Source organism: Echinops telfairi, unplaced genomic scaffold, assembly GCF_000313985.2.
Source record: "Echinops telfairi isolate 266 unplaced genomic scaffold, ASM31398v2 ScPeMD7_44;HRSCAF=162, whole genome shotgun sequence".
In the NCBI taxonomy this organism is placed as follows: domain Eukaryota; kingdom Metazoa; phylum Chordata; class Mammalia; order Afrosoricida; family Tenrecidae; genus Echinops; species Echinops telfairi.
In genome coordinates this window covers 2,587,076-2,613,677 of record NW_022103942.1, presented here as the reverse complement: position 1 = coordinate 2,613,677, position 26,602 = coordinate 2,587,076, and the positions used below count along the sequence as shown (strand labels likewise).

Below are 26,602 nucleotides of genomic sequence, written 5' to 3'. Positions count from 1 at the left end.
AGGCACAATTAGAAAGGTAGGAGGAAGAGCGAAAGTCAATCTTTTTTTTTCTCTCACTTCCCCCTGTTTTTAATTCTGATTAGTTGAGTACATATTGATCTCAGTCCTCAGAAGCTTTACGGAGTAGAGGAGGGAATGTCTTATTCATTTCTGAATCTCCAACACCTAGCACAAGGGCCTGACATTTCATATTCCTGCAATAAATATTTGCTGAATAGAATGGAATTGAAATTAGAACTTCACTTCTTTTTGGTTTGTTGTTGTTTTTTTTTTTGCTTATTTCTGGAGTGTGCAGCCTGCATTGCCACTGATATTTTAAGTTCTTAGTGAAAAATCATTTCAATGTGTCCTAGGCTTGGTCCGCTTCCAACCCAAGCCCCAGGACAATAGTTTTCATTATAACCTTCTGTCTTTGCCATTCTGGATGGAATTCTGCACACAGAAGTTATATACATATATGGGTATATCTATGTAACAAATCGCAGCACAGGAGCCCCCTGGGCTCCCTCAGGCGCTGGTATGACATATTTGAGCCATATAAATTCAGCTTTTCCTCTGGCATCTGTTAGCCGACTCACTTGCAACTCCACCTCAGCAGTGGTCTCTCAGTCCTCTCAAAGCAGAGAAAGAGTACTCTGTGCTGAGAGACCATGGCAAAGAATCCTCCAGAGAACTGTGAGGACTGTCACATTCTAAATGTAAGTTGATTCATATTTTTCCCTTTTGAACAGAAAGCCTGGTCTCACAGATTTATCATATTGCAGTGTGACCACTAGAAAGTGAAATCAAAGATGAATTTGAATTATGGCTTACTATTTTGAGAGTTATTGTGTATTATTTTATTATCTCTGTCCTGTGTTTAGGCAGAAGCTTTTAAATCGAAGAAAATATGTAAATCACTTAAGATTTGTGGACTGGTCTTCGGCATCTTGGCCCTAACTATCATTGTCCTATTTTGGGGGGGTAAACACTTCTGGCCGGAGGTACCCAAAAAAGTAAGTAACTGCACATTATTTATTATCCAGCACTTGTATTCTGATTTTGATGTAAATGATTCTGAAAGTGAAAATCATTAAGTTCCGTTTGTGTTTGTTTGCCAGTAGTGGGGAAAACTGAATCACTATTTTGCTCTCTTTCGTTGCCTAAAATAATTGTAGTAAGAGAAAAGAAAACATTTCTTTGGATTAGTATTGATAGACTACTAATAGAATTAGCCATACTCAGCTTTAAGGAATTAAGATTCCTCCTAGAAGCACATTTTTTACTATAAGAAAAAAACGCTTTCCATTTATTTCCCTTTCAATTATCTGGGCAGAAACTGGTGGAAAAGTAATTATACCACTTCCTAAGAAGAAACCACCAGAAATGGCAGCGAAGGATTTTCAGGGATTACATTTCTGACAATGTATCTGCTGTAAGGACAGGCAACGAATTCCTTTTCAGGAGTCCTTCTTAAACCCAAGTTCACATTTATTTATGACTAAAAAAAACAAGCTTGTGTTTTTCAGCTCCTCGGCACCCACAATTGTTGTCCCACTGAGATATTAATACCACCAGGTAAAAGTAGGTGACACCAAGTCATTAATTACAGATATCTCAGACAGTTTCTGATATTGGGGATCATTTGGTGAAGCTTGATTGTTCATTCTACTTTGTATTGGTGTATCTTAGTGATACCCTTGCTCCCTGGGTCACACTCACTGGGTAAGTTTAGATGCCACTCAAAGAAATTGTAGTCCCTTGATGCTAACAATTTGCATCTGAAAGAGAATGTGGAGATGTCTGCAGTGTCAGTGGGAAGACGTTTCTTCTGGCTTTGCCAGGGACTTCTCTCCGTGTGTGCATTGTTGCTGCTGCTGGTACTCATGTTACTTTGATGTCTTGAGAGGCTCCTTTGTCTTCTGGAGCAGACGTGTGGCGGGGGTGGGGCACAAATCGACAAGGAAGGATGAGAGAAAAGAAAATGGGTGGCCATGGACCCTTAGGAGCTAAAGGAGCAATAGGAGCCGTGAAAAAGGAATACAGGTCAGTGGAGAAGAAGAGGCAGAGGGGGAGAAATAGAAAATAAACTGGCCGGTGTCCAAAAGAAAACAAAGAAGCATGGTCTCACTCCCCCTGGAGTCTCCACCTCTGTGGTCATGCCCACTTTTGTCTGGTCCCAGAGGACACCTTATCAAGTTTAAGTAGGAGGGAGAAGGGAGGGCAAACCAACCTACTTTATTTGTTTGCCTTTTTAGTTGTACCTTGTTCCAGAAAGGATTTCAGGCATCACTCAATCGATACAGTTAGTTAGTCAGTCTCTCTGCTCTCACTCTCATTCTACTTTTTACCTTTGAACTGCTTTATATTCAAACGCCTTTCTAGAGAAAGCCACACACACACACACACACACACACACGGGCTAGCAGGATAGGCTGAGCAAAAGAAAATCTGGAAGGAAACAGCAAATGATGAACAGGGTCAAAATGCATTCTGACACAGTTCCCGTAGCACTTAGTTAATTCCCAAGGGGGCATGCGGCCCTACGAATTGAAACTTGTGCCCTCTTGACAAGCCTAGATGAGTTCGAGCACGAGGAATCCTTTCATTCTTTATGGAAATAGTGTAGTTAACTGGACGCAGAAGAGCACAAATCCATCTGACCACCCTCATTTGCTCACTTAAATATGGAGCTAGGTGGCCATTCTTGTTTTATTGTAGCCATTGCTATTCTAAAAGGGTTCATAGGCTTTTCTAAACCTTCAATGCTATTTGCCTCAATGCAGCTGGAAATGACTAGGTGGGGCCTTGCCTGCACCTTGCAAGGCAGCAAATGCAATAGCAGGGCCCATGGTCCCTTCTGAATCCTATGATATCATCTTCACTTCTCACTCCACTGCTCTTTTTAATGGATTTTAATTGTGTTAATCCTCAAACCAAAGTAAAACCAATTCAGGACACGAGTAGAAGTGGAGTATGGTGCTGAATATGTTTATCAAGAATCTAATCTGTGAAGTACTTCATCTTGGGAAGCAGTTGTCAGCAAAGGGATTCTCAGTAATAAGAAAAGCTATTACCCAGTAACCCAGATATAGGACAATGGGTGTCTCCCGGGGCAAATGTTTTTCACCATGAACAAAGATGGCTTGTTCTCTATGTGAGAGGAGTTGCCATCTATTGTCTTTGGTGCCACAGCCCTGCATCTTCATTGTAAGCCGAGGTTGGTTCCATTGCACACTAAGGGACCGGCTGGAGATATTGGTGCTTCATTCAGTCCATTACTCCCTTCAAGGCCCAGGCAAAGAGCCCAAAAGTTCGTTTATGTTTCCAATGGTGGAGAGCAGCAATAAGCCTGCCCTGCAGCAGATTTATGAATCCTGGGAAGAGAACAGTAGTCAGATTAGTGTTGGAAGAGGATTTGCAGAGGAAAAGGTTGCAGGCAGCTTGAACAAATTAAAAACTCACTCCCCTTAAGAGTATGGCCTCGCAAGAAATAACTGAGCAGATTAAAAGGAAGGCACTTCTGGGTTTTCCTTTACAAGGCTGTGGGGTCTCGGGGGCTGTGCAACCCCTGAGAGAAAGAACTATTAAGGCTACCATCTTTATTGATGGCAGTGATTTGTTTGATAGCTTGGGGCTTCCTATACGCTCTCTCGTTTGCTCCTCTTGTTCCCCAACGCAACACACACACACCCCTCATTTTTATTTTGCTATTTAACATCGGTTTATAATAACCAGTGTTTATTTAACATCTCACATCTGGTGTTGACTTTTCCATTCCAGTAAGTCCTCCCCCTCCTTCCATTACCTCCCACCTTGGTATGCACCAAAGATTCAGATTTTCTCATCCCAAAGGGAGAGTAAGGCATGCTTGACTCCCTGTCCTTGCACACTTTTAGTACAAATGCATGCAGGTATGCCCACACAAAAGAGAGAGAGATCAAAATAAAGTAAGACAAAAAGAACTCACTCTGCGTGCGCCTTTGTACCCTTCACAGGCTCTGTGGCACCCTCGGCCCTAGCCACAAATAAGACCTGAATGACAGCCTAGTCCACTGGGCTCTGTATTCAGCTACCTTAACTGAGCAGAGGGGACCTACTCAGCCCCAGAGATCTTGAGAAAGCATCACAATGAGGCTCAACTTCCAGGCAGTGACTGCCCTGGGATCCTTAAAGGAGGTTCTCTGGGGGAAACATTCTTGCTTAAAGCTCCCTGTATTACACATTTAACTAGAAACAATTAGAAGCCAACTCCCAAGCTAATTAATCCAACATTGAGAAAACTAATTAGAGAACTCCCTGCCCTTAAACCAACAGTTTCTAGACACCATGTAGACCTTACAGCTGATCTTTAGGGAATGGGGGTGAAGGTATATAACTACATGAAATGAAGAAAAATAAATAAAATTAAGTCATCAATTTTACATGAAATGCCACATCTGGGAACAACCTGGTGATATTAAGCTGCTTGGAAGCCATAGTCCTAAGGCCCACATAACAATCAACAGATTCCTGAGCAAGTTCCCTTGAACTTCTACATACAGGAATGAGAAGTGGAAGTTTTCTTTCTATACACACACACATACACACCAACTCAACTGCAGATACTACCACATAAGGTTGCAAGCCCAATGTCAGTGTAAGCTGAAAATCCTTTGCCCAGAAAGTAGCACTGTGTGCCATTCTGAGTCCAGCTTCCTTTGTGTGCCTATTTCTCCAATGCCAGCACTGGCCAAAGACCATCTTTCTTCACTTCTCTGCTAGGTACACAGGGGTTACAACTTTCCTGCCCAGGTTCCTTTGGCTCACCTACATGGCGGCGTAGTGGGTGAAATGTGGGTCTGCAGAAGCATTTATACCCTCAAGGAAAAAACTGAAGTTGTAGCAGGAATCTCTTTAGCAGAGGGACCACGATGCACCAGATGGTGCCACGTCAGCAATTTAGGAAAGAACATTTTTCTTCATTTTGTTTTCCTCCTAAGCCTCTATGGCAGCCAAGTCCACCCTTGCACAGCTCCTGCTGGGGACTACTTAAGAGCAGCTCCCACCAATTAAGTAGACCCAGACTCTGGCCACCATGTGCAAATCCTTGTGAAGTCCCTTTGTTTGCCTAACGCAGCATTTGCTGAGCCACTGAAGTGGTACCAGCAAGGAATGCCTGGGCCTTCAACAGGAGCTCCCCTTGAGTGGCTGGCTGAGAGTGGAAGTGAAGCTGTAGAAGGAAAGTAGATCGGGTGATCAACAGGTAGAAGCAGTCCTATGACCAAGTCCACAGATGTCAGCCTCAGTCTGAGCAAAATTGTTTGTGACAAGTATTCAAGCTAGCATAAGGGAAGGAGTGGGGAGTGCAGATGGGAACCAAGTGCTAGACACATTCAGTCACTCCCACAGTCACACAGCATATAAGTGGTAGAATTGAAGCTACAACTCAAATCTGATGTGGGGACTCTTTCCACTGTCCTTCAATATCACTTAAGAAGAGGGGATGGTGGTTAGTGGGGGAAAAAACTTCTCAACCAGCTTGAGCCTGTAGATGAAAGAAATGGCTTTTTCTTGTTGAAAAATAGGAATGTCTGTGCTACTTAGGCCAATTTTTTTTTTCAGGGCTCAGAACTGGTGATTGTAGATGCAGAAGTCCAAGTTTGCATAAGAAACGGTCTGTCTGCTCTGTGTTGGTAAAGAAATACCCAGAGGCTCTGTAATTCCCACAGGCTAGGTCAGTAATGATATGGTACAGTGCATTCCCTTCCAATCCTTACAACCGAACACCTGCTAGCCAGCAATTCTGAGCATGTATTTCACCTTTGGAGAGTGTGCCTCATAAACAGACAATAACGGATGAAGGTGGAAAGAAGAGCAGTGGGATTAATCACAGACTTCAAAAAACAAACCTAAGCCAAATGTCCTCAAATCCCTTCCAGGACAGGCTAAAACTATTTGCCCCCAAAACAGATTCATCACACTGAAGTCTGAGATAGCTTTACTCTTTACAAAAAAAAAATTTTTTTAAGCTTTCTTTTCTGATCGCAGAGACTGTCACCAAAAGAGGCAGGGAAACTATGTAAGAGTTGGGGCTCATTTGCTGCCTGAATAGGGGCTTTAACTCGACCGGGGATAGAGCTCCTCAGCAGGCAAGAGGAATGGGCCTGTGTTCTCTCCCTGTTTTGTCAGTGTAGTTTTCTTATGTCTCTCACTGGCAGGATTTCACCATGTATCTATCCCATTTCACTTCTGAATCATGCCACACCATTGCCTTCCTTGCCCCATGCCAGTATTCTGGTTCTTACATTTAAGGGCAGTCTTATGTGTGGGTGGAATAGGTGCCCATTTGAGAAGTGCTGGAAAGATGCCTCAGCTCCCAAGTATTTCCAAATTCTAGTGCCATGGTGCCGAAAGCCCACCATTCGTAATTCAATCCTTTGAGCTAAACATTGCCCTCGATTTTTTTAAATAGACAAATACCCATTGCTAGCACCTTAGTGTGGAATCATTTGTCAGATTGATTCCTTCTTTGACAGAAGAGACCTGAAGCACATGAGATTTCCAGGTGCCTATACAGCCGACAAATGGATAGAAGGAGCTGGGACCAGGAGGGAAAAGAGCTAGAAGGGTAGAGAGTGAACCCTATATGAAAAGAGAACAAAAAAGGGAGCTAATAAGTATCAAAGACAAACTTTCCCCGTTGCCAGTTTGGCAGGCGTGTCGTCTTCGTCACACTCTGTCCTCATTCTGTCCTTCCTGGAATCAAGCTGAGTTGAGGTCAGAGTCTGAGATGAGCTTCTGGTAGCCCACTCCCACCTTTCTCGGGCGAGACATCCTGTCTCTGCTGTAATTTCCAACTGGAGAGTACAAAACAATTTACTCCTTTCCAGGAAGACCCTCTCCCCCTGAGCCAAGGAGCTTAGTAGAGAGCAAGGCACTGCTGAGGCCAAAAGCATGAGCTCAGGCTTCATATGGGCCAGTGAAGCTTGCATAGCCATTACCCCAGCAATGCGTTCCGCAGGGACCCAAGCGAGACAGTGTGTCTGGATTTGCTCAAACTCATCCACAGGCAGTTCAAAGTGGGTCACCAGCCTCATCTTCCTAGACAAAAGACAGACTTTTGCAAAAGGACACCTTTGAAAGTGGAATTTCATCTGGGTAAATATATAGCCCCCCAACTCCACCTCACCCACACTACCAAAGAGTCGTACTTAAAGGAACTCATTCTGATACCACTCACTTAGCAACCCACCACTTCCAACAGAAAGCAAATAAGCTGATTAATAAATGCAATCAGAATAGACCCCTTCCCCCCCAATCTTTCTGCCACCCCCCAAAAAAATCTTTGATGAAATATTCATTGGAGGAATGTTGAAAACAATCAAAATCTGCTTAGCTTGGCAGTTTCCAAAAGTTTTCATCTAGTAAGGTGTCCAAAGGAAGGACATTGCCAGTAGTGCAGGAAAACTCATTCCACAGAAGTACGCTGGAGTTCTAAATGTCACCAGTATGGTTCCATAGTCTTCGACTAATGATTGAAAACGCAGCCTGCATTTTCTCTTTTGCCCAGGTAGGCAGCATTCCAACATCCCCTAGTCCCTAACCTCATTTTTCCATGCAAGACTCCATCAGTGGCACTACTGATGAAACAAACACCCTACCCCCATCCCCTCCAGTGACTAGTTGTGTCAACATTTGTCTCAGCAATGGATAGTATTTCTAACAAAATTCCCCCCCTGTTGGAAGATCTGACAAGACTGGATCTGAAGCAGATGCCTCTCTCCTCTACTTAGGTCAGGCCAACTGAGAGCTCAATTTGTTGCCACAGGTAGAAGTTTCTCTTCTCAAGCTGGCAGCAGAGCTGGAACTGAGGACATATTTATAGCTGGAAGCAAATAACAAGCCTAAAGGAATTTGCTACCTGTCACAAACCCGGCTAGCTTCCTGAGTTAACTCTATAATTGCTGAAGGACTCTGAATGCTGTTTTCTTTCCCCCTTTTTAAACCTAGTTTCTTCCAAGCCTTTGCCAATGCTCAAAAACTCTCTTTAGAAAGATAGCAATTTGAGAGTAGTGGGAGAAAGCACATGCAACAAATATGTCAGTGCTGACCACGTCCAGGACTGCTGGTGGCTCCGTATGTTAAGGCCTCAGCTGCTAGCTGAAAGTTCGGTGTTTCGAAGCCACCAGAGCTGCTCCAGAAGAGAAAGGAAGAGGTGGCGACCCACTTCCATAACAGAGCAGGGTCTCCAAAACCCTGGGGGCAGTCCTACTGTCTGTCCCACGGGCTTGCTCTAAGTCAGCATTGACACCCCACCAGTAGGTTTGGTGTGATTTGAAGACCAGGGCCAAAGCCCCGTCAAGAGACAAAGATGGAAGTGATAGTGCCTCTTGTTCTTTTGTTGTTGTTGTTGCTGTTTTCAGTAGCTAACATTAGAGTTTTCGCGCTCTAAATAACACTTGTTTCTACAAACTCTACCCACTCGTTTTTCTACATGAATTGAGGAAAATTTGACCAGGTTAAACTAACATGCGGTCACAGACATCAGTCTCAGTAGACATTAAATAACAATCCAACCCAGAACGTGCCCTAAGAGGCTGCTGCTGGGGACGGTATCATTAGAAAGCAATGTTGGCTCTCTATAAACCTTGGTTTTTCTGGATTTCCCTTTTCCCAATTCTTTTCTCAATGAAGGAAAAATATGAGTTTGAAGAAACATAATAGCTGGAGGACTTCTAACAATGGGCATAAAATAGACTTACAAATGGGACCATCACGTTTGGCCTGGTTTATGACGGGTAGCAAATACCTTTAGTCATGTTATTTTATTGGCTTCTGGCTCTGCAGATATCCTCAAGGAGGCCAGGTGGTGTAGTTCGGTGTTGAATTACCATCACCCAGGTCAGCAGTTCAAACCCACCGGCAGCTCCTTGGGAGAGAAAAAAAATGGGGCTGTCTGCTTCCATAAAGATTTATAGTCTCAGAAACCCAATGAGGATTTCTACTCTGCCCTAGGGTTAGAATTGACTCAATGGCAGTGGCTTCTTTGGGTTTGTACATATGTCTTCAGTTTCAGGTAATGGATTTATTCCTAAAATGGACTACTCAATGGGATTGAACTTCTTGATCTTTAGAACAATAATGGCTTCCTACAGTGGGCAGGAGAGAAGTCTGGGTGTTCTATCTCGCCACTCAAGAACAACCTGTGAAACAGTTCTTCCAAGGCAATCTTCCTAGAAGACTTCATATTACTCAGTGCATGGCACTTGACTAAAAACAAAACCAAACTTGCTGCCATTGTGTCAATGCTGACTCGCAGCGACACCCTCTGCCATATGAGTCTCGGAGACTGTAACTGTTTACTGAAGTGGACCGGCCCATCTTTCTCCTGCAGAGCTGCTGCTGGTTTCCAACTGCTGCCCATGTAGATCCCAGCCCAATGTGTGACCACGACACCACCAGAACTTCTGAATGCACTTGACATAGTTGTTGAATTCTATATATACAGAATTTTGAGAACTTTGAAACAATTGAATAAGGTTTGGCAAGCCGGATTCAGGAATAAACTGGATAGGGTTCGTTAGCTGATATAACACTCAGGAAGGCAATTGAGTTAGTTAATTGTGCCAGCCTGGCCAATAATCACATGTGGGGCTAATTGAAAGGCGGAGGGAGAAAGGGGTGGTGAGCCTCGCCTTTCTAGTTCTCGGGTCTCTTGCTTTGTGATGGTCGCACCAGGGTGCAGCTGCCTTAGCAGTTCCCTGCTTCAGCTTGCAAGATTGACTTCCTACAAGACATCCCCAAGGAGAAGCCACATGGACCTATCCCAATGCAGTCCTGGGTGCTGGAGCAGCCATGTGGAGACCCCTGCTAGTGCTGAGATGCTTATTCATTCACTGACTCAGCTTTCCTCCTGCAGTCGGCATCATTGCCTCTGTTTTGTGAGGTGGAGGACTTTGTGGACTGGTGTTGGGTTAATGTTGAACTTGTGGGCTTGGGCAGCATTGGGTTGGGATGTTTTCGTGATGCACACTTTCTTTACATAAAACTCTCTCTTTTACATGAGTTGCTGTGGATTTGTTTCTCCAAAGTACCCAGACTAATACAGCAATCAATGGCCTTTGTAGTTTAATGATCCAAAGGAAGCAAGCTAGAACAGGATTAAGATTATTATGGAATATTGGCCAAGGGGAAAGGTATTCAAATAAAAAAAAAAAACAGACCTAAGGCTATTGAGCCCTGGTGACATAGTGGTTACCCTTTGGGCTGTGAACCGAAAGGTCAGCAGTTCAAAACCACCAGCTGTTCCATGGGGAGAAAGACAGGGCTTCCTATTCCCATAAGGAGTTATAGCTTCGGAAACTCACAGGGACACTTCTACCCTGTCCTATGAAGGAAGGTCACTATGAGTCAGCATTGACTTGATGGCACTGTTCAGTTTGGGATTTATTTTATTTGGTTTGGGTTTAAGACCATTGTTTATTTTTTAAATCATTTTATCGGGGGCTCATACAACTCTTATCACAGTCCACACATACATCAAATGTGTCAAGCACATTTGTACATTTGTGGCACCAATCATTCTGAAAATATTTGCTCCCCACTTAAGCCCTTGGTATCAGCTCCTCATTCCCCGCCTTCCCTCCCCGCTCTCTCCTCCCTCATGAACCCTTGATAATTTAAAATTTATTTTGTCATGTCTTATACTGTCCGATGTCTCCCCTCACCCACTTCTCTGCTATCCGTCCCCCAGGGAAGGGACTATATGTAGATCCTTATAATTGGTTCCCCCTTTCTACCCCATCTTCCCTCCACCCTCCGGTATCACCACTGTCACCACTGGTCCTGAAGGGTTCATCTGTCCTGGATTCCCTGTGTTGCGGGTTCCTATCTGTATCAATGTACATCCTCTGGTCTAGCTGGAATTGTAAGGTAGAATTGGGATCATGATAGTAGGGGGGAGGAAACATTCAAGAACTAGAGGAAAGTTGTATGTTTCATCGTTGCCACACTGCATGCTGACTGGCCAGTCTCCTCCCTGTGGCCCTCCAGCAAGGGGGTGTCCCATTACCAACAGATGGGCTTTGGGTACCCATTCTGCACTCCCCCCCTGCCCCCCATCGACAATGACACGATCTTCCATTCTTCGATGCCTGACACCTGATCCCCTCGACACCTCATGGTCACACAGGCTGATGTGCTTCTTCCATGTGGGCTTTGTTGCTTCTGAGCTAGATGGCCGCTTGTTTATCTTCAATCCTTTAAGACCCCAGATGCTGTATCTTTTGATAGCTGGGCACCATCAACTTTCTTCACCACATTTACTCATGCACACATTTGTCTTCATGATCATATTGGGAAGGTGGGCACACAATGATATGATTTTTTTTTTGTTCTTTGATGCCTGATACCTAGTCCCTTCAATACCTCGTGGTCACACAGGCTGATGTGCTTCTTCCATGGGTGCCTTGTTGCTTCTGAGCTAGATGGCTGCTTGTTTACCTGCAAGCCTTTAAGACCCCAGATGCTATATCTTTTGATAGCCAGGCACCATCAGCTTTCTTCACCACATTTGCTTATGCACACAATGTGTCTTCGGTGATAGCGTCAGGAAGGTATGCATCATGGAATGTCAATCTAATAGAACAATATGTTCTTGCATTGAGGAAGTACTTGAGTGGAGGTCCAATGTCCACCTGCTGCCTTAATACTAAACCTATAAATATATGCATGTAGATCCATCTCCCCATCATCCTATATAAATATATTTATATATGTACATGCCTGTATTTACACCTCTATAAATGCCCTTTACATCCTAGTTCTTTCCTCTATTTCCTTTTACTTTCCTCTTGTCCCACTATCATGCTCAGCTTTCCTTTGGGTTTAAGTTATTTCTCTTGGTTACATTGACCTTCCTGACTCCCTACCAGGCATCTTACACCCTCCTTACCACTAATTTTGGATCACTTGTTGTTCACTTGTCCCGGGGTTGGTCAACACCACCTCCTTTCCCCCACCTCCCCCTCTCCCATGTCCCCCCGGAACCATCGGTCCCACTGTTTACTCCTCCAGACTGTTCATCCAGCCTTTCTTATCTAGATAGATCTGCAGAGATAATATGCACCCCAAAAAAACAAGCATAGCAAGACAAAGCGACAAAAGAGAACACAACAGCAACAAAGAAAATCAATGACCAATTAATAAATAAATTTTAAAAACAAGAAAAACCTGTAAATAGAGCAAGGTCTGTTTGTTAACCTCTAGGAGTGTCCTCCAGTCGAGTCCAATGGGGTGCCTCGCTCTGGCCCCAAAGTCTATCTGAATTGCTACACACCGCCAGCCCCCTCAACTTAAAACAAAACAAAACCAAAACCAAAAAACCCTCACTGCCATGGATTTGATTCCTCCTCATTGTGACCCTATAGGATAGAGTAAATGTCGCCCAATGCATTTCCAAAGTTGTAAATTTTTATGGGATTAGAAAGCCTCATATTTTTCTGGTGAAGCAGCTGGTGGTTTCAAACTGCTGACCTTGTGTGTAGCAGCCCACAGGCAACCCACTACATTCCCACCATCCCCGCCCCCGCCTCCATGGGGTGGGAGGTGACCACAGGCCACTTAGAAAAGGAAATGGTCAGCTAAAAAAACAGTATCCCTTTTGGGATGATCCTTGTTTAAGGGAAGGGGAAAATACCTTCCATGCTGGTTTGCAGATTATTATTTGCTATTTCGTCAAAGCTGCCAAGAAAACTGCTGGAATTCTTAGTAATTAGTTCAGCAACTTGGCGTGAATACAAAAACCTGGCTCTGAAGGGATCCCCATATCAGCTCCAGCGCCAAAAAGCACCTCACTTTAATCTCGAGTCTCAGAGAATGCCCGATGGCAACCTGCAGAGCTGCTGGTTTCAGAGGATCTAGAAAGGGAAGGTGCCCCAGGTATGACCCAATTAAAATTATATTACGAAGGGATACACTGATGGTCTTAGAGCATGTTCTCCTCTGTTCTCCCAGACCTATGACATGGAGCACACATTCTACAGCAATGGCGAGAAGAAGAAGATTTACATGGAAATTGATCCTGTGACCAGAACCGAAATATTCAGAAGTGGAAATGGCACTGATGAAACATTGGAAGTACATGACTTTAAAAATGTACGTTATATTTGGATGTTTTTTTTCCTCTTAAGTCTTCACATTTAAACTATTAAAGCATTTGCTTCTGCTCATAATGAAATTATGATTCTGACTCATTGTGAAATTACAAGACAGGGTAGAAGCGCCCCTATGGGTTTCCGAGACTATAACACTTTACAGAAGTAGAAAGCGTCGTCTTTCTCCATCACAATAGTGGCTAATGGGTTCACACTGCTGACCTTACAGCTAGTAGCCCAACTGTTGACCACTAGACAGAGCTTTCCCATTGAATTCTAATTTTGTCACCGAGGGCCCTGACAGATCAGAGAACTTAGTAACTGTAGCTGTTTCGGGATGTTTTGTCATTGTTTTGTCTGTTTTTCAGGGATACACTGGTATCTACTTTGTCGGCCTTCAAAAATGCTTCATCAAAACTCAGATAAAAGTGATTCCTGAATTTTCTGAACCAGAGGAAGAAATAGATGAGGTATGTAAGAAGAAGATGAGTAGCAAAAGTTGTTATTTATTAGTTGTTGACTATGTACTAAGCATTACAATGGATGGTCTATGCCATGTGAGTCTCACAACCACCCTATACATAAAACCGAAAAACCAAACCTCACTCATAGCGGAGAATAGCCCACCCCCTCACCCACAGCACCAACAGGAGTCCTGAGAATGGCAGTCCCATATACAACCTCTGGAAATGCACCGCTAGGCCAGGGCACGGCAAAGCAGGGTACAATCTCTCAGTGGCCCCTGAAAGATTAGTGGGACACTGTGGCATTAGTGCCTAAAATACAGACATCGAGAAAGTCTGTAACACGGATTCTTTTTCCCTGGAACTTTAGCTGTAGTTATAGTATGTTCCTAACAGTTGAGGGGGTGTGGGATACTTTAACTAAAGTCATATTGTGTCAGCCAGGAAAAAAAACATTTTGTTTGTTTTCTTGCTTCTGTTTATTGTTATTATTATTGTTATTTTATTAGTGTTCAACTATCAAATCTAAAATGGGCTTGTGACTATGTTCGAGGGGTCGCTCTAGACTGTAAATGTCTCTTCTCTCTTCCCTCCTCTCACCCAACTCTCTCCATCTTCATTCTCCACGATCTTTCATCATTTTTCTTTTCTTTTTGGGGGGTGTATGTCTCACTTTTGTCATTGGGCCCAACAGCCATTACTCTTTCATGCTACTGGTTTCCTCGTGACCAGAGAAGTTACTGTGTTACTGCAATTCCCAAGAAAAGTATTTCCCTAAGGATGATACTCTTCTCCCAAGGGTTTATGGCAGCGAAAAAGCATTGCGATCTTTTTTTTAAAACAAGGATACATTAGATCTATCTAAACACACCAACTTCTAGTATATTAGAAATGACTATAAGAAGCGAGAGGACAATGAAAGGAGTATTGATAAAATACAAAGCGAGTATATGTTTTATGTTGGTAATTTTTACAGAAAATGATATGACCAATTGAATAGGAACAGTCAGCAATGAGAGCCTGAACTGATATAACGGGATATAGTTTCCTCTCATTTGGGCCCTCATTTCATCTTCAGTTAATATTTCCCAATCGTTCATGTAACCCAAGTATTCTTCTAATGATAGTCAGATCACTGTATCTTCCTCTGCCTCCCAATCTTTGTTTCTGTATTCATATAACCAATTTTTACGAGACAAAGTTATGGTGCTGAATAACAAAACCTTTCTTATTCTGACTTTCCTCACTGCTGTATCCATGGTGTGCGCATGTGAAACATGCAGAGCACGTATAAAAATAGCCCTGGTTTTGCTAACAAAGCTAGTCAGCATATCAACCTCATTTTATACCGTCCCTTTCAATGCATCCCAAGGTCCTTACAAAACTCAAGGGCAAAGGAGGTAAGGCTTGAGGGTTGTTAATGACTTGATGAAAATTATACAAATGCATATTTCAGGGAATAAATAAAAACACTGAACTCATCAAGAGAGAAGCAAATAAATGAGAAAGGAAAAAACTTATTAAGGGTGGGGGGTGGGGAATGTCTAAAGCCCAAATGACAAGTGAGAAAGAACTAGATATGCAAGACAACTAATTCCAATATTAGAAACTGAAAAGCAAGTGGTATTCTGAACAATAGAAGAAAGGATAATGCAAACACACACACACACACACACACACACACACACAATCCTCTAAGACAGTCCCCAAGCTCCTCAAATAAAGGTTTTAAAATAGCAATAAGGCCAGGGAAATTCAGAGGCAGGAGACATGGCTTTGAAAATAGAAACGAAAAGTGCAACTAACTACAATTAACCACTAAATCTTGGAAAACGAAAATATTAGGTTTGGTTGGTCTCTAATTGATCTCACCAGTTGGTATTATATTAAGGTTTGTTTTATTTTGTGTCTTCATTTGAGATAAAATGTTGCTTGCAACCCTCAAACAAAGCTGGCACTAACACACCCATTTGAAAGAGAGGAAACCAATGTACATATATCATTCAAGGCTCTACAGACCAAAAGTGCAGACTATATAGATAGTCCAATGAGAGACTCAGAAAAGGACTGAATGCCTTCTTGATTTTTAATGGAATGATACCAAAGCAAGCTCCAACTTCAGTGAGCAGTCTTTCTGGTAGACCTAGAAGGGAGGGACCAATTATTTTACCCCTGCCTCAAGCTATATTTTATATGATACAAAGGTAGAGAGAGCTAGTTCTCAAGCAGCCCAAGGATTGTGGTTAGCAGGCATCCGTCAAGCCCTGACTCGTGGTAAGCGTTGAAGGATGGACCAATGTGCTGCACAGTGCTAAGCCATCCCCATGATGAGTTGGAAGTCAATCACCAGTCCTTTCCTCCTGGACTGCCTTTGTCTACAAACTCGGCTGTAAACTGTTTGGCCTCGTGTTGTGTTTTCGTTGTTAGATGCCTTCTAATGGATTGTGATTCACAGGCAGTCTCTGTCCAACAGAAGGAAACACTGCCCGCTCCTGCACCAGCCTCACAACTGTTGTTACATTTGAGCCCATGGTTGCAGCCATTGTGTCCGCCCATCTCAGTGGCGACTCAGGAGGGTCTTCCTCTTTTTCTGGGACCCCCTCCTTTACCAAGTATGATGTCTTTTTCCAGGAACTGGCCACTCTCCTGATAACATGTCCAAAGCGACACACAAATCATCACTGACACATGAGGAAATAGAATTAGGACCTCCCACAGGACAGGATGTAATTATGCCACGGAACCACCAGTGTTCTCAGCCCTGGGACTAGAAATCAATTATTCAGACTCAAAATATAGTGTTTTCCAGTATCCCATAAAGCCTTGCTCATTTTATTAATTTCTCTTCCTATGGTGGTGAGTTTGGTCTATCCCAACCCCGAACTACGTTCTTCTTTTTGCTTACACTCTGTACCCCACCAATCCATGGTTAAACAAACAAACAAACATTTGCACCATCCAGGGATTATGGGAAGAAAGTTTTTTTTTAAAAAAAGAAAGAACGTTGCCATCCAGAGAGTGATCTTTAGGGAAGCAAATCGCATGTCCTTCTCCCACAGATCAGCTGGTGGATTTGAACCCGAACTCCACAAGGAAACCCCAAACCAAACTCACTGCCATAGTGTTGGTTCTGACTCTTAATGACTCTTTATAGGATTTCCAAGGCTGTGACTCATCATAGGAACAGACAGGCTCACCTTTTTCTCGACAACAACTTTGAATCTGGTGGGGTTGAATCTCCAACCTTGCTGTTAGCAGTCTACTACTCCAACAGAGAAACCATAAAAAACAAAAGAAAACCCCTTGGTTTCTTTTTTTAATTATTTTATTGGGGACTTGTACAACTTCTTATCACAACCCATACATCCATCTATTGTGTCAAGCACATTTGCACATTTGTTGCCATCATCATTCTCAAAACATTTTCTTTCTACTTGAGCCCTTCATATCAGTTCCTCATTTTCCCCTCTCTCACCTGCCCTCCCTCCATTATGAACCCATGATAATTTATAAATTATTATTTTGTCATATCTTACACTGTCCGACGTCTCCCTTCATCCACTTTTATGTTGTCCATCTCCCAGGTAGGGGGTAATATGTAGATCATTGTGATCGGTTCCCCTTTTCTCCCCAACCTTCCCCTTCACCTCCTGGTATCTCTACTCTCATTATTGGTCCTGAGGGGTTTATCTGTCCTGGATTCCCTGTGATTTCAGCTCTTATCTGTACCCATGTATATCCTCTGGTCTAGCCGGATTTGTAAGGTAGAATTGGGATCATGACAGTGGGGGGAAGAAGCATTATAGAACTAGAGGAAAGGAGTATGAAAACCTTCTTTCTTCAGCATAACATACTGCAGGTTCAACGATGCTCTGAAGTATATTTGCAGATTCAGTTATCCTTAACATTGCATCATATTCCACTGTGTGTGCTTATCCAATTTTCTTCTTTCAGAATGAAGAAATTACCACAACATTCTTTGAACAATCTGTGATTTGGGTCCCAGCAGAAAAGCCTATTGAAAACCGAGACTTTCTTAAAAATTCCAAGATTCTGGAGATTTGTGATAATGTCACCATGTATTGGATCAATCCCACTCTAATAGCAGGTATAGCATCTCCCCCTCACACACACCCTCACTCTTCTTCTAAAGATAGTAACAAGTTAATATTACCAGCATTCAGAGAGGGCATTTCTAGGAAAACAAATGCTCAGTTTGTATCTTCCTGCATAAGACTATATATGCTGACATCCAGTTAGGAGGGAATTTTTCACAGCCAAGTTATAAATCAGATAAATTAATGCTGACAGGCTTTTAAATATCCCACAAAAAGTAGTACCACCCTAGTGTGACTGGTGATAGCAAAGAGGTAATCTGTCTTTATTTGTACATCTATATTCATTGCAGTTGGGATACTAGCTTATTGCTCAAACCACTATGGACTCAACCCATGATCAGAAGCAAGATGTGTCTGAACAGTGCTCTATTTTCTCAGGAAGGTTCTCTATGATAAATGGTGCCATGCTCCCCAAAAGATAAGGCAGTCACTCGTATACAAAATAGTCTCTGGCTGTTTTGAGAAGCACTCTAAAATTGAGTTAGAGATCCAGAGTAGACGAGTCTGTCCCTCATCTTCCATTCAGTCGATAGAGAAGACAGAGGTCCCCATACATCTTATTCAGGCAAGTTAGCATTGAACTTGACCTCCCTCACTCTGGACAGCATAGATTTCTGTATTACTCAGGAGAGGATGTTCCCACCAATGCAGGCATCTATTGGTATTCTCTTGAAAAAGAATTGTTAAGGGAAACTAAATGCAGTGTTGTATCCTGGATTGGATGCTGACACAGCGAAGGGGCATGAGTGGAAAATTGATGAAATCGGAATAAAGACTGTAGTTTAGAATAGCAAACACCAGTGGTCATTTCTGAGATTTCATAATCAAACCACGTTTGTGTCATATGTAAGATGCAATGGGTTAGCCTGGCTGCTAAGCAACCAGTTTGAACCCACCAGCAGATTCTTGGGAGAAAGATATTGCAGTCTGCTCCCATGAAGATTGCAGCCTTGGAAACTCGATGAGCACTTCTACTCTGTCCTATGGAGTTGCTATGAGTCGGTATCAAGTTCATGGCCATGGGTTAGTATGTAAGATGACAGGGTTAAGGGAAACTGGGTGGAGTATAGAGCCCTGATGGTGTCGTGGGCTACAAGTTGGGCTGTTAACCATAAGACCAGCAGTTTGAAACCACCAGCGACACCACAGGAGAAAGCTGAGGCTTTCTGTTCCCACAAAGAGGTACAGCCTCAGAAGCCCAAAGAGGGCATTTCTACTCTGTCCTATAGGGTTGCTGTGAATTGGAACTGATTTGATAGCAGTGGGTGTTGCATTTGGGTTATAGGAGAACTCTATACTATCTTTTCAAGTTTCCTATAAATCTAAGATACTTTCAAAATAAAAAGGGTTTAAAATTTTTTAAGGCAGGAAAGAGAATGGGAGAGGTAGGTGGACAGAGAGCACCAAATCAAATCAGGCAGCTGAGAATATTTATTGAACAGCTAACATCAATTGAAGCCCTAATGGCACAACAGTGAAGCTCTTGACTGCTAACCAAAAGGTTGGCAGTTCAAATTCTTACAGAGGACCCTCTGCTCCTGTAAAGACTGCGGCCGAGAAAACCCTTCCTGAGAGATCTACTCTGTTAAATAGAGTCACCCTGAGTAGAAATGTGTCCATCGGTACCTAACAGCAACACAGCAACAAAATCAATTCGGAGGATCCAAACAGTCTCCACCTCCAACCCTCGGTTTTTCATCTAGAATACTAGTAAGGCAAAGCAGTACACGTCGGCTGTCAAAGGCGACAGGTAAAGATCCGTGTGCGCAGGAATGGTCAGGTTTGGTTTGGAAAATGCTCCTTAGAGTACCGGCTGAAGGAGCTTAGGAAAAGGGGTTCATACTCACCAACATGATGCCAGTGAGAAGACTCAATGCACATTTCCGTCCCTAACTGCTATTTCCCCCAGCACTGCTTTCAAAACTGTTTGCAAAGCAAGTTGCTTCACAACCTCGTATTTATTATCCTAGTTTCTGAGTTACAAGACTTTGAGGAGGATGGTGAAGATCTTCATTTTCCTACCAATGAAAAAAAAGGGATTGAGCAAAATGAGCAGTGGGTGGTTCCTCAAGTGAAAGTGGAGAAGACCCGTCACACGAGGCAAGCAACTGAGGAAGACCTTCCAATAAATGACTATGTGAGTTATGGAGTTATGTGCGTGTTATTCCTATGTGAAGGTCCCTGGGGAGCAAACAGTTTGTGCTTGACTATGAAACTAAAGATTGGCAGTTCAAACTCACTTCAGAAAAAAAATTCTAAAAAGCATGACAGTCTACTTCCAGAAAGATTACCGCCAAGACAAACCCACAGAACACTTCGATTCTGTAACACATGGGATCACTGTGAGTCAGAACCAACATGATACCCATGAGTTTTGTTTCACTCTTATCGGAGAAACAGCAAAGAGCCCTCCTAAAACTTACCCTCATTTTCCAGCCATTGAAAGTCAAATGTTGATGATGGCAAAAAATATTTTGTGATTTAGTTTTACTGAGCTATAATGAACACATCATTCAATTCAATAGTTCAATCATATTAAGAAGGGCTGTACAATCATCACCACAATTAACTTTGGAACGTTCTTTTCCTTCTTGCACTCACTGGTGTGGGCACCCCATTTCCCCCACCCTTCCTTTACATTTTAAGAAATTTTCAATCTCCACGAGGTTCATTCAAAATCCAATCTTGATCTTTATTGATATGCCATCAGGATCAGGCTGAGAAGCTTAATTTCTCACCAGCCTTTAACTCAGATAGTCTTGTAGTTGTCCCCTGCTAGGTAGGGCATCTTCGTGGTACACTTTCCTCTCCAACACTGGATTCTTCTTCTTTCAGACTGAAAACGGAATAGAGTTTGACCCTATGCTGGATGAGAGAGGCTATTGCTGTATTTACTGCCGCCGAGGCAACCGCTACTGTCGCCGTGTCTGTGAACCTTTACTAGGTTACTACCCCTATCCATACTGCTACCAAGGAGGACGTGTCATCTGCCGTGTGATTATGCCTTGCAACTGGTGGGTGGCTCGCATGCTGGGGAGGGTCTAGTAGAAAGTTTGAGCTCAAAGGTTTAAACCTTTGACAGCCAATATATAATAAAATGCATGCTATCCAATGAATTTGTGCCTTTGTAGCATGTGGCTCCTTGCAGCCAGTTCTTCAGCATTGCCCTTAAATAATTCCTCTCTTCATGTTCTAATAAACTTCTACATCATCATAAATGGCCTGATTGCTGTTGAAGTGGCTGCCGAGACTATCACCTGCAACTGAAATGAAGCAGCTCTAACATGGATGGCAGTGATGGAAATTTACACTTCATCAGGTTTGAGAAGTAGGGAAGAGGAAAGCCTAAGGAGTTGCAAATACCATATTTCATTATGCTGGATTTAGAAAGTCCAAATGAGGGACTGCTAATAAAATGTCCCCATAAGTGATGCGTTAAAACGTGTCCTTCTGTGTATAGCCCCAATGTTTAATTATCTGAAAGACATATTGTGGGCTTGCTTAAGCATCTATTAAGCCGCTGGACAGGCAGTGAGTCACAGCAGGCCAACACGAAAATATTCCAAGTGTTCAGACTCAGCGAAGGAGAGAGCTAGCCCAGCAAAAAGGGCCTCGGGCCCTCCTGTGAACAGGAACTCACCTTTGGACAAATTCAACACTCTGTAACCTTCAGGGTTGACTTCTCTTTAAATCAGTGTCTGGTTATATAACTTTCCACGGAAATTGTCTAGGAAAATGGAAACCATAAATATCACTCACAGAAATAAGCAACATAAGAATTTACTAGGTGAGAAGTCAAAAGGGATTCCCACCCCCCAACCCCCCAAAAAAACAACTAGCGAGCCATCAAAATGCCACTTTTCAAAAGGGAAGGGAAGGCCAAGTTCTCAATCACCTTATACTTTGCTTGGAAAAGACAAAGGGATAAAGGGGCAGAAGAAATTATTAGAGGGGATTATTCACCCCTAACCCTGATGTTGCAGCCAGTTCTCGATTCAAAAAATGTAGTTCTACCCATCTAAATCACTTCTTATAGTTTTTTAAAGGCAATCCCTTTCATTGCTCTATTTGGAAGCTATTGTGTCTCAAAAATATCTGCCTAGTACTTCCCATCAAAAATGCATTTTCAAACAGTAAAAACATCACCAAGATGCCTGTGAGCCATGTCATTTTCTCCATTTAACAGTTGAGGAAGCAAATAGCAACACATTTGCCCAGGGCTGATATAAGATTAACCAGTCATTAATAGATAATTAGCATACAAGCCATACTTGGATTACCAATTTTCACAATAAAATATATCTAACATTATAACAACGGGCCTTGGTGGCACTGAGAGTTAAATGTCGAGCTGCTAATCAAGAGCTGAGGTTCAAACCCAGCTGCAGATGGGAGGGAGAAAAATGAGGGTGTCTGCTCCCATGTTAGTCCAGGTAGCCTGGAGAAACAAATTCATAGACACTCATATGTGTATATTACAGAGGTTTATAAACAAGAGGAATTGAAAACATCCTAGCCCAGTCTAGATCAAGTCCATGAGTCCAATATTAGCCCACATGTCCGATACCAATCTATAAAGTCCTCTTCTGACTCACAAAACACATGCAATGACGCCAAATGCAGGACGATCACTGGCGAGTAAGTAGAAAGTCTTTGGATTCAGTGGCATTGTAAGCATCTCAGCGGTGGCAGGGGGTCTCCACGCGGCTGCTCCAGCACCCAGGGCTGCATCAGAATAGGTCCATGTGGCTTCTCCTCAGGGATGTCTCACATGGAGTCAGCCTTCTCAGTAGAGAGTCTCCAAGGGAGTAAACAGAAAGAGACAGTGTCTTCCACCTCCAAGGAGGAAATCCTAGAGTTTTCCCAGAATCCTCAGGGGAAGGCCATGCCTACACAGAGGCCTCATTGGCTATGACCCGATTGACAGACTAGGCTCCACCTGTTCATTCTTAATCTTCTCAAGTCCTAAATTGACACCAGATTATGTAACTACCACAGCTCCCTTAACGATTTAGTCTTCAAAAACCTATGTAGGGTGAAAATTGAATCAAGGGTAGTGAGTTTTTAACAATACAACACTGCTGAATATTTTTTTACTGATGATTTAGAAGACATCTGAGAATTGCTGCTCTGGTGATGTAGTGAGTTATGTCTTAGACTTTTAACTGCAAAGTCAGAAGTTCTAACCCATCAGCCGCACTATGGGGAGAAAGGTGAGACTTTCTGCTCCCACAAAGATCTATAGCCTTGGAAACCCACAGGAGCCGTTCTCTTCTGCTCCATAGGATACTATGAGTCGGCATCAACTCGATGTTAGCACATTTGGTTAGGTTTGGCGGTGTTATCCTAAGAGGCATTACTTTGCAGTTAAAATAGGGAAATGTGAAAGAGATTACTAGGAGGTTGCACGAACTCCATGGTGTTCTCTGACATTGTTTTAAAATATTCATTTTGACATTGGTTTTTAAGATCGGCCTGCAATTTTAAATTCCTGAAATTCCTATGCAGTTTATATTATCCTATATCCACCAGACTCCATGTCAGATAAAAATGAAGTATACATGGTATTTCTTCCCAAAGAAAGATATTAACTTACTGCCATCGTGTCAATTCCAAGTCATAGTGATCGTTTAAGACAGGGTGGCGCTACCCCTGTGGGTTTTCGAGGCTGTAAAACTTTACGGGAGTAGAAAACCGTGTCTTTCTCCCAAGGAAAGATAAAACACACACAAATGTATAAGCTCAAGTACAGAACCTTATATACAGTTAGTTACTTTATGTGTGTGTGTGTGTGTACATATTAAAAGATCGTGGAAATTCCACGAACTTCCTTAAACCCCCTGGAATAATATGTAAATAAAAGCAGTTGTTCTAGCTAGTTGAACCTCTATTCATGGAAACCCCATATGTGTCAGATTATAACTGTGCTCCTTAAGGTTTTCGATGGCTGATTTTTCACATCACTAAACCACTCCTCTGAGGTAGGTGCTTCTTAGTAAACTCAAGCCTCAGACTATGCAGTTAAGCAGCTGAGTGAGTTAACCATTAGCACCACCAAGTGGTGCAAAAGGGAAACGCTTCTCCTCCTGTAGAGAGAAATCCACAGACACTCACAGGGCACTTCTACCCTACCCTATCCTATCCTATCCTATCCTATCCTATCCTATCCTATCCTATCCTATCCTATCCTATGGGGCCGCCATGCATCAAAATGGACTAGATGGCAGTTAGTTGCTTGGTTTATAGTTATACTCCCACTTGGCATCACCGTGAGTTGGAATCCATTTAGTCCCCTTAATGAGACTGACAAGGAGCCCTGGTGGTGTCGTGGACTACACATTGGGCGGCTGACTGCAAGATCAGCAAGACCACCAGCTCCTCCCCAGGAGAAAGAGGAGGCTTTTACTCTTGTAAAGAGTGGCAGTCTCAGAAATGCACAGCAGTAGTTGTACTCTATCCTAAAGGATGCCTATGAGTTGGATTCAACTGGATGGCAGTGAGTTTCTGGGGTTGACCTGGAGTTCCACAGAAAATGCAAAGATAGCCTTAAAGGTACATTAAGGTTATCTAACATTTAGCGGGTGGGTGGGGGTGGGGGTGGAATAGAACAAAACAGCAAACAAGCCCAAACACCGTAGTCTGCTACTTCCACTTAAAAAAGAAAAGATGTTGTCATTGAAGTCTAGTGTGAACTCAGTAACAGATATCATACACTTTCCATCGAAGCTCAAGCTGCCTCTTTCTTCTACCACCTTTGCCTAAACCTAGCCTCCACATCACAAGGAGCAAGACGGAGGGAATTCTGACCTCCCAAGCCAGACACCATGTAGTAGTTCCAATATGTGCCTGTTCTCTACTCCAGTCCCTTGCCTTTCCTGCCTCATCCATCCCGCATCTGTGCACGTGGTCAAGGCCTCAGGTTCTCCTTAGCCTAGCAACCTGCTCAAGTGCCCAGGTTGTAGGCTGAAGTTTGTGTAAATGCTTTTCCACCAAGTTTATTTTTCACTTATAGATTTTATTAATACCATTTCTTTCCCTGAGAGCCTGTTCCCTGATAGCTTATTCTCTGACAGCCACTTAGCACACTAAGGATCAGGTGTACCTTACATTTGGAAAGTCTTTGCTCAAGCCACTCTGAACCACTTCATATCCCTTTGCTCCTCCCACTGACCTATCCACCCTCTTCACTATCTCAGGTACCTTTGCTCCGCGCTCTCTATGTCCCGTCAACTCAGCTCTACAAAGCTGTGTCTCACTAGCTTAAAGAGGTGAAATCATCTCATTCTCCTCTTGCCTAAACATGAAACCTGTCATCCCCTACTTTACACTGTGTTTGTATTAATGATTACATTGCTCAACACACATACTCTTTTTTTATTATTTTAGCTTGCAAGTTCTAAAAGAAGAGGACCCATAAGCTTTCCCATTTTGTTCTGTTCAGAATTTAGCACTGCGTCTACAGCAGAGAAGTAGCCTATAAATGCTTTATTTTATTGCTCCTTTGAAGGCAAGGAGAAAGAATCAGAGGAAAAAAGTAAAAGAGAGAGAGAGAGATAGTAAAAGTGCACAGCTATAAAGCCCTTCAGAATATTATTACAGAAATGTTGGCCTTGAGTTCTGGTCAAGTTTGAGATGAAAGTTCTTATCTGACTTAAATGCATTTTTGCATTCCTCATCTTTTGACACAGTCAATTTCTACAAGTAAGAGAAATATCTCTAATTCCAGTTTACTCAAAAGCATCGATGATTACCCAGAGCTCAGTCACTTATTTCCATTATACATATGCAGGCATGTTGCATTTTCATCTCAATTTCCAACGATCCTACGTGTTAAAAAAAAGAGAGAGAGAAAGGAAAAACGTGCATCTCCTGAAATCACAAGACATATCATATTGCCTCTCAGATAATTTGGGGGTCGTAATTCCAATCAAGAAAAGGCAGGTGAGCAGAGCCCATCCACTGTTCCCACTCAGCATAAGGGCACTCTGCATTAGTGTGCTCAGCGCCTTCCTGCACACCTAAAATGGCTCTTTGGCAGGACTAGGGGCAAAGGAAATCTATTTTGAGTCCTTATATATAAGGCTCACTGTCTGGCTGAGTCCAAAACTGTCACTTTGGCTCCTAAAGTCTAATGCTGAAAGCTTGCTGAGATAAATATGGACCTCCTCATAAGGCTGTCAGGAAATGCGTGGATCTATTTTATTTATACCCTTAAAATTTATTTCATTTTGACTTTCCTTTTTGAAGAAGTTTCATTCTGGGGCTTCATGTTGCTGACAACATGCTCTTCCTTCACCAGATAGAAAAGTGGCCCCATGTTAAAAACTGGGTACAAATGGACACACAAAATACAGTGTCCCTGGCGCATTCCAAAACCTGGCACCTCTGTCGATTCGGGTTTCTTTAATCAATTCACAGGAAAGCTACTTACCCAAAAACTGCATTGATCATTTATTCAGAGTGATATTCAATTCTGACATGGGTAACCCGATGAGTGACTAGTCACTCCTTTGAAATCTGGGTTCCATCTGCCTATCTTTTCTTCCATTCATTTCTTTGACAGTTGGGCCTGCTGTCCTTGCTAAAAGGGCTCAGAATGAGAGGCAGATTGAAACAAGGGAAACAGACCAAGCCACAATAAATCCCTCAACCCAAACAAACAGCAACCAACAATAACAACACACACACACACACGCGCACACACACATACCAAAAAAAGCAGGAACTGTATACTGCTGAGATGATCTCTGTCTGCCAGTGATATTAATATATTGTTTATATTTATCATTTCCGCTGATGCTATCCTTTGCCAGTCTGAATTTGCCACGGACAGCAGTATTCCTGCTGGTCTTACTTACAGAGATGGTGGCTACGAAAACACAATTCAGGCTCACACCCATGTTAG

General features: G+C 42.8%; 1 protein-coding gene across 1 annotated transcript; it reads left to right on the top strand.

Moving 5' to 3' along the window:
* Positions 1–605: 605 nt before the first annotated feature.
* On the top strand, positions 606–20,871 carry TNMD (tenomodulin). Its single transcript, XM_004711191.3, has 7 exons — positions 606–698; positions 864–995; positions 12,976–13,116; positions 13,484–13,585; positions 17,534–17,687; positions 19,668–19,834; positions 20,533–20,871. The coding sequence occupies exons 1-7, from the start codon at positions 651–653 to the stop codon at positions 20,740–20,742; spliced, it is 954 nt and encodes a 317-aa protein (XP_004711248.1). The 5' UTR covers positions 606–650; the 3' UTR covers positions 20,743–20,871.
* Positions 20,872–26,602: the final 5,731 nt, after the last annotated feature.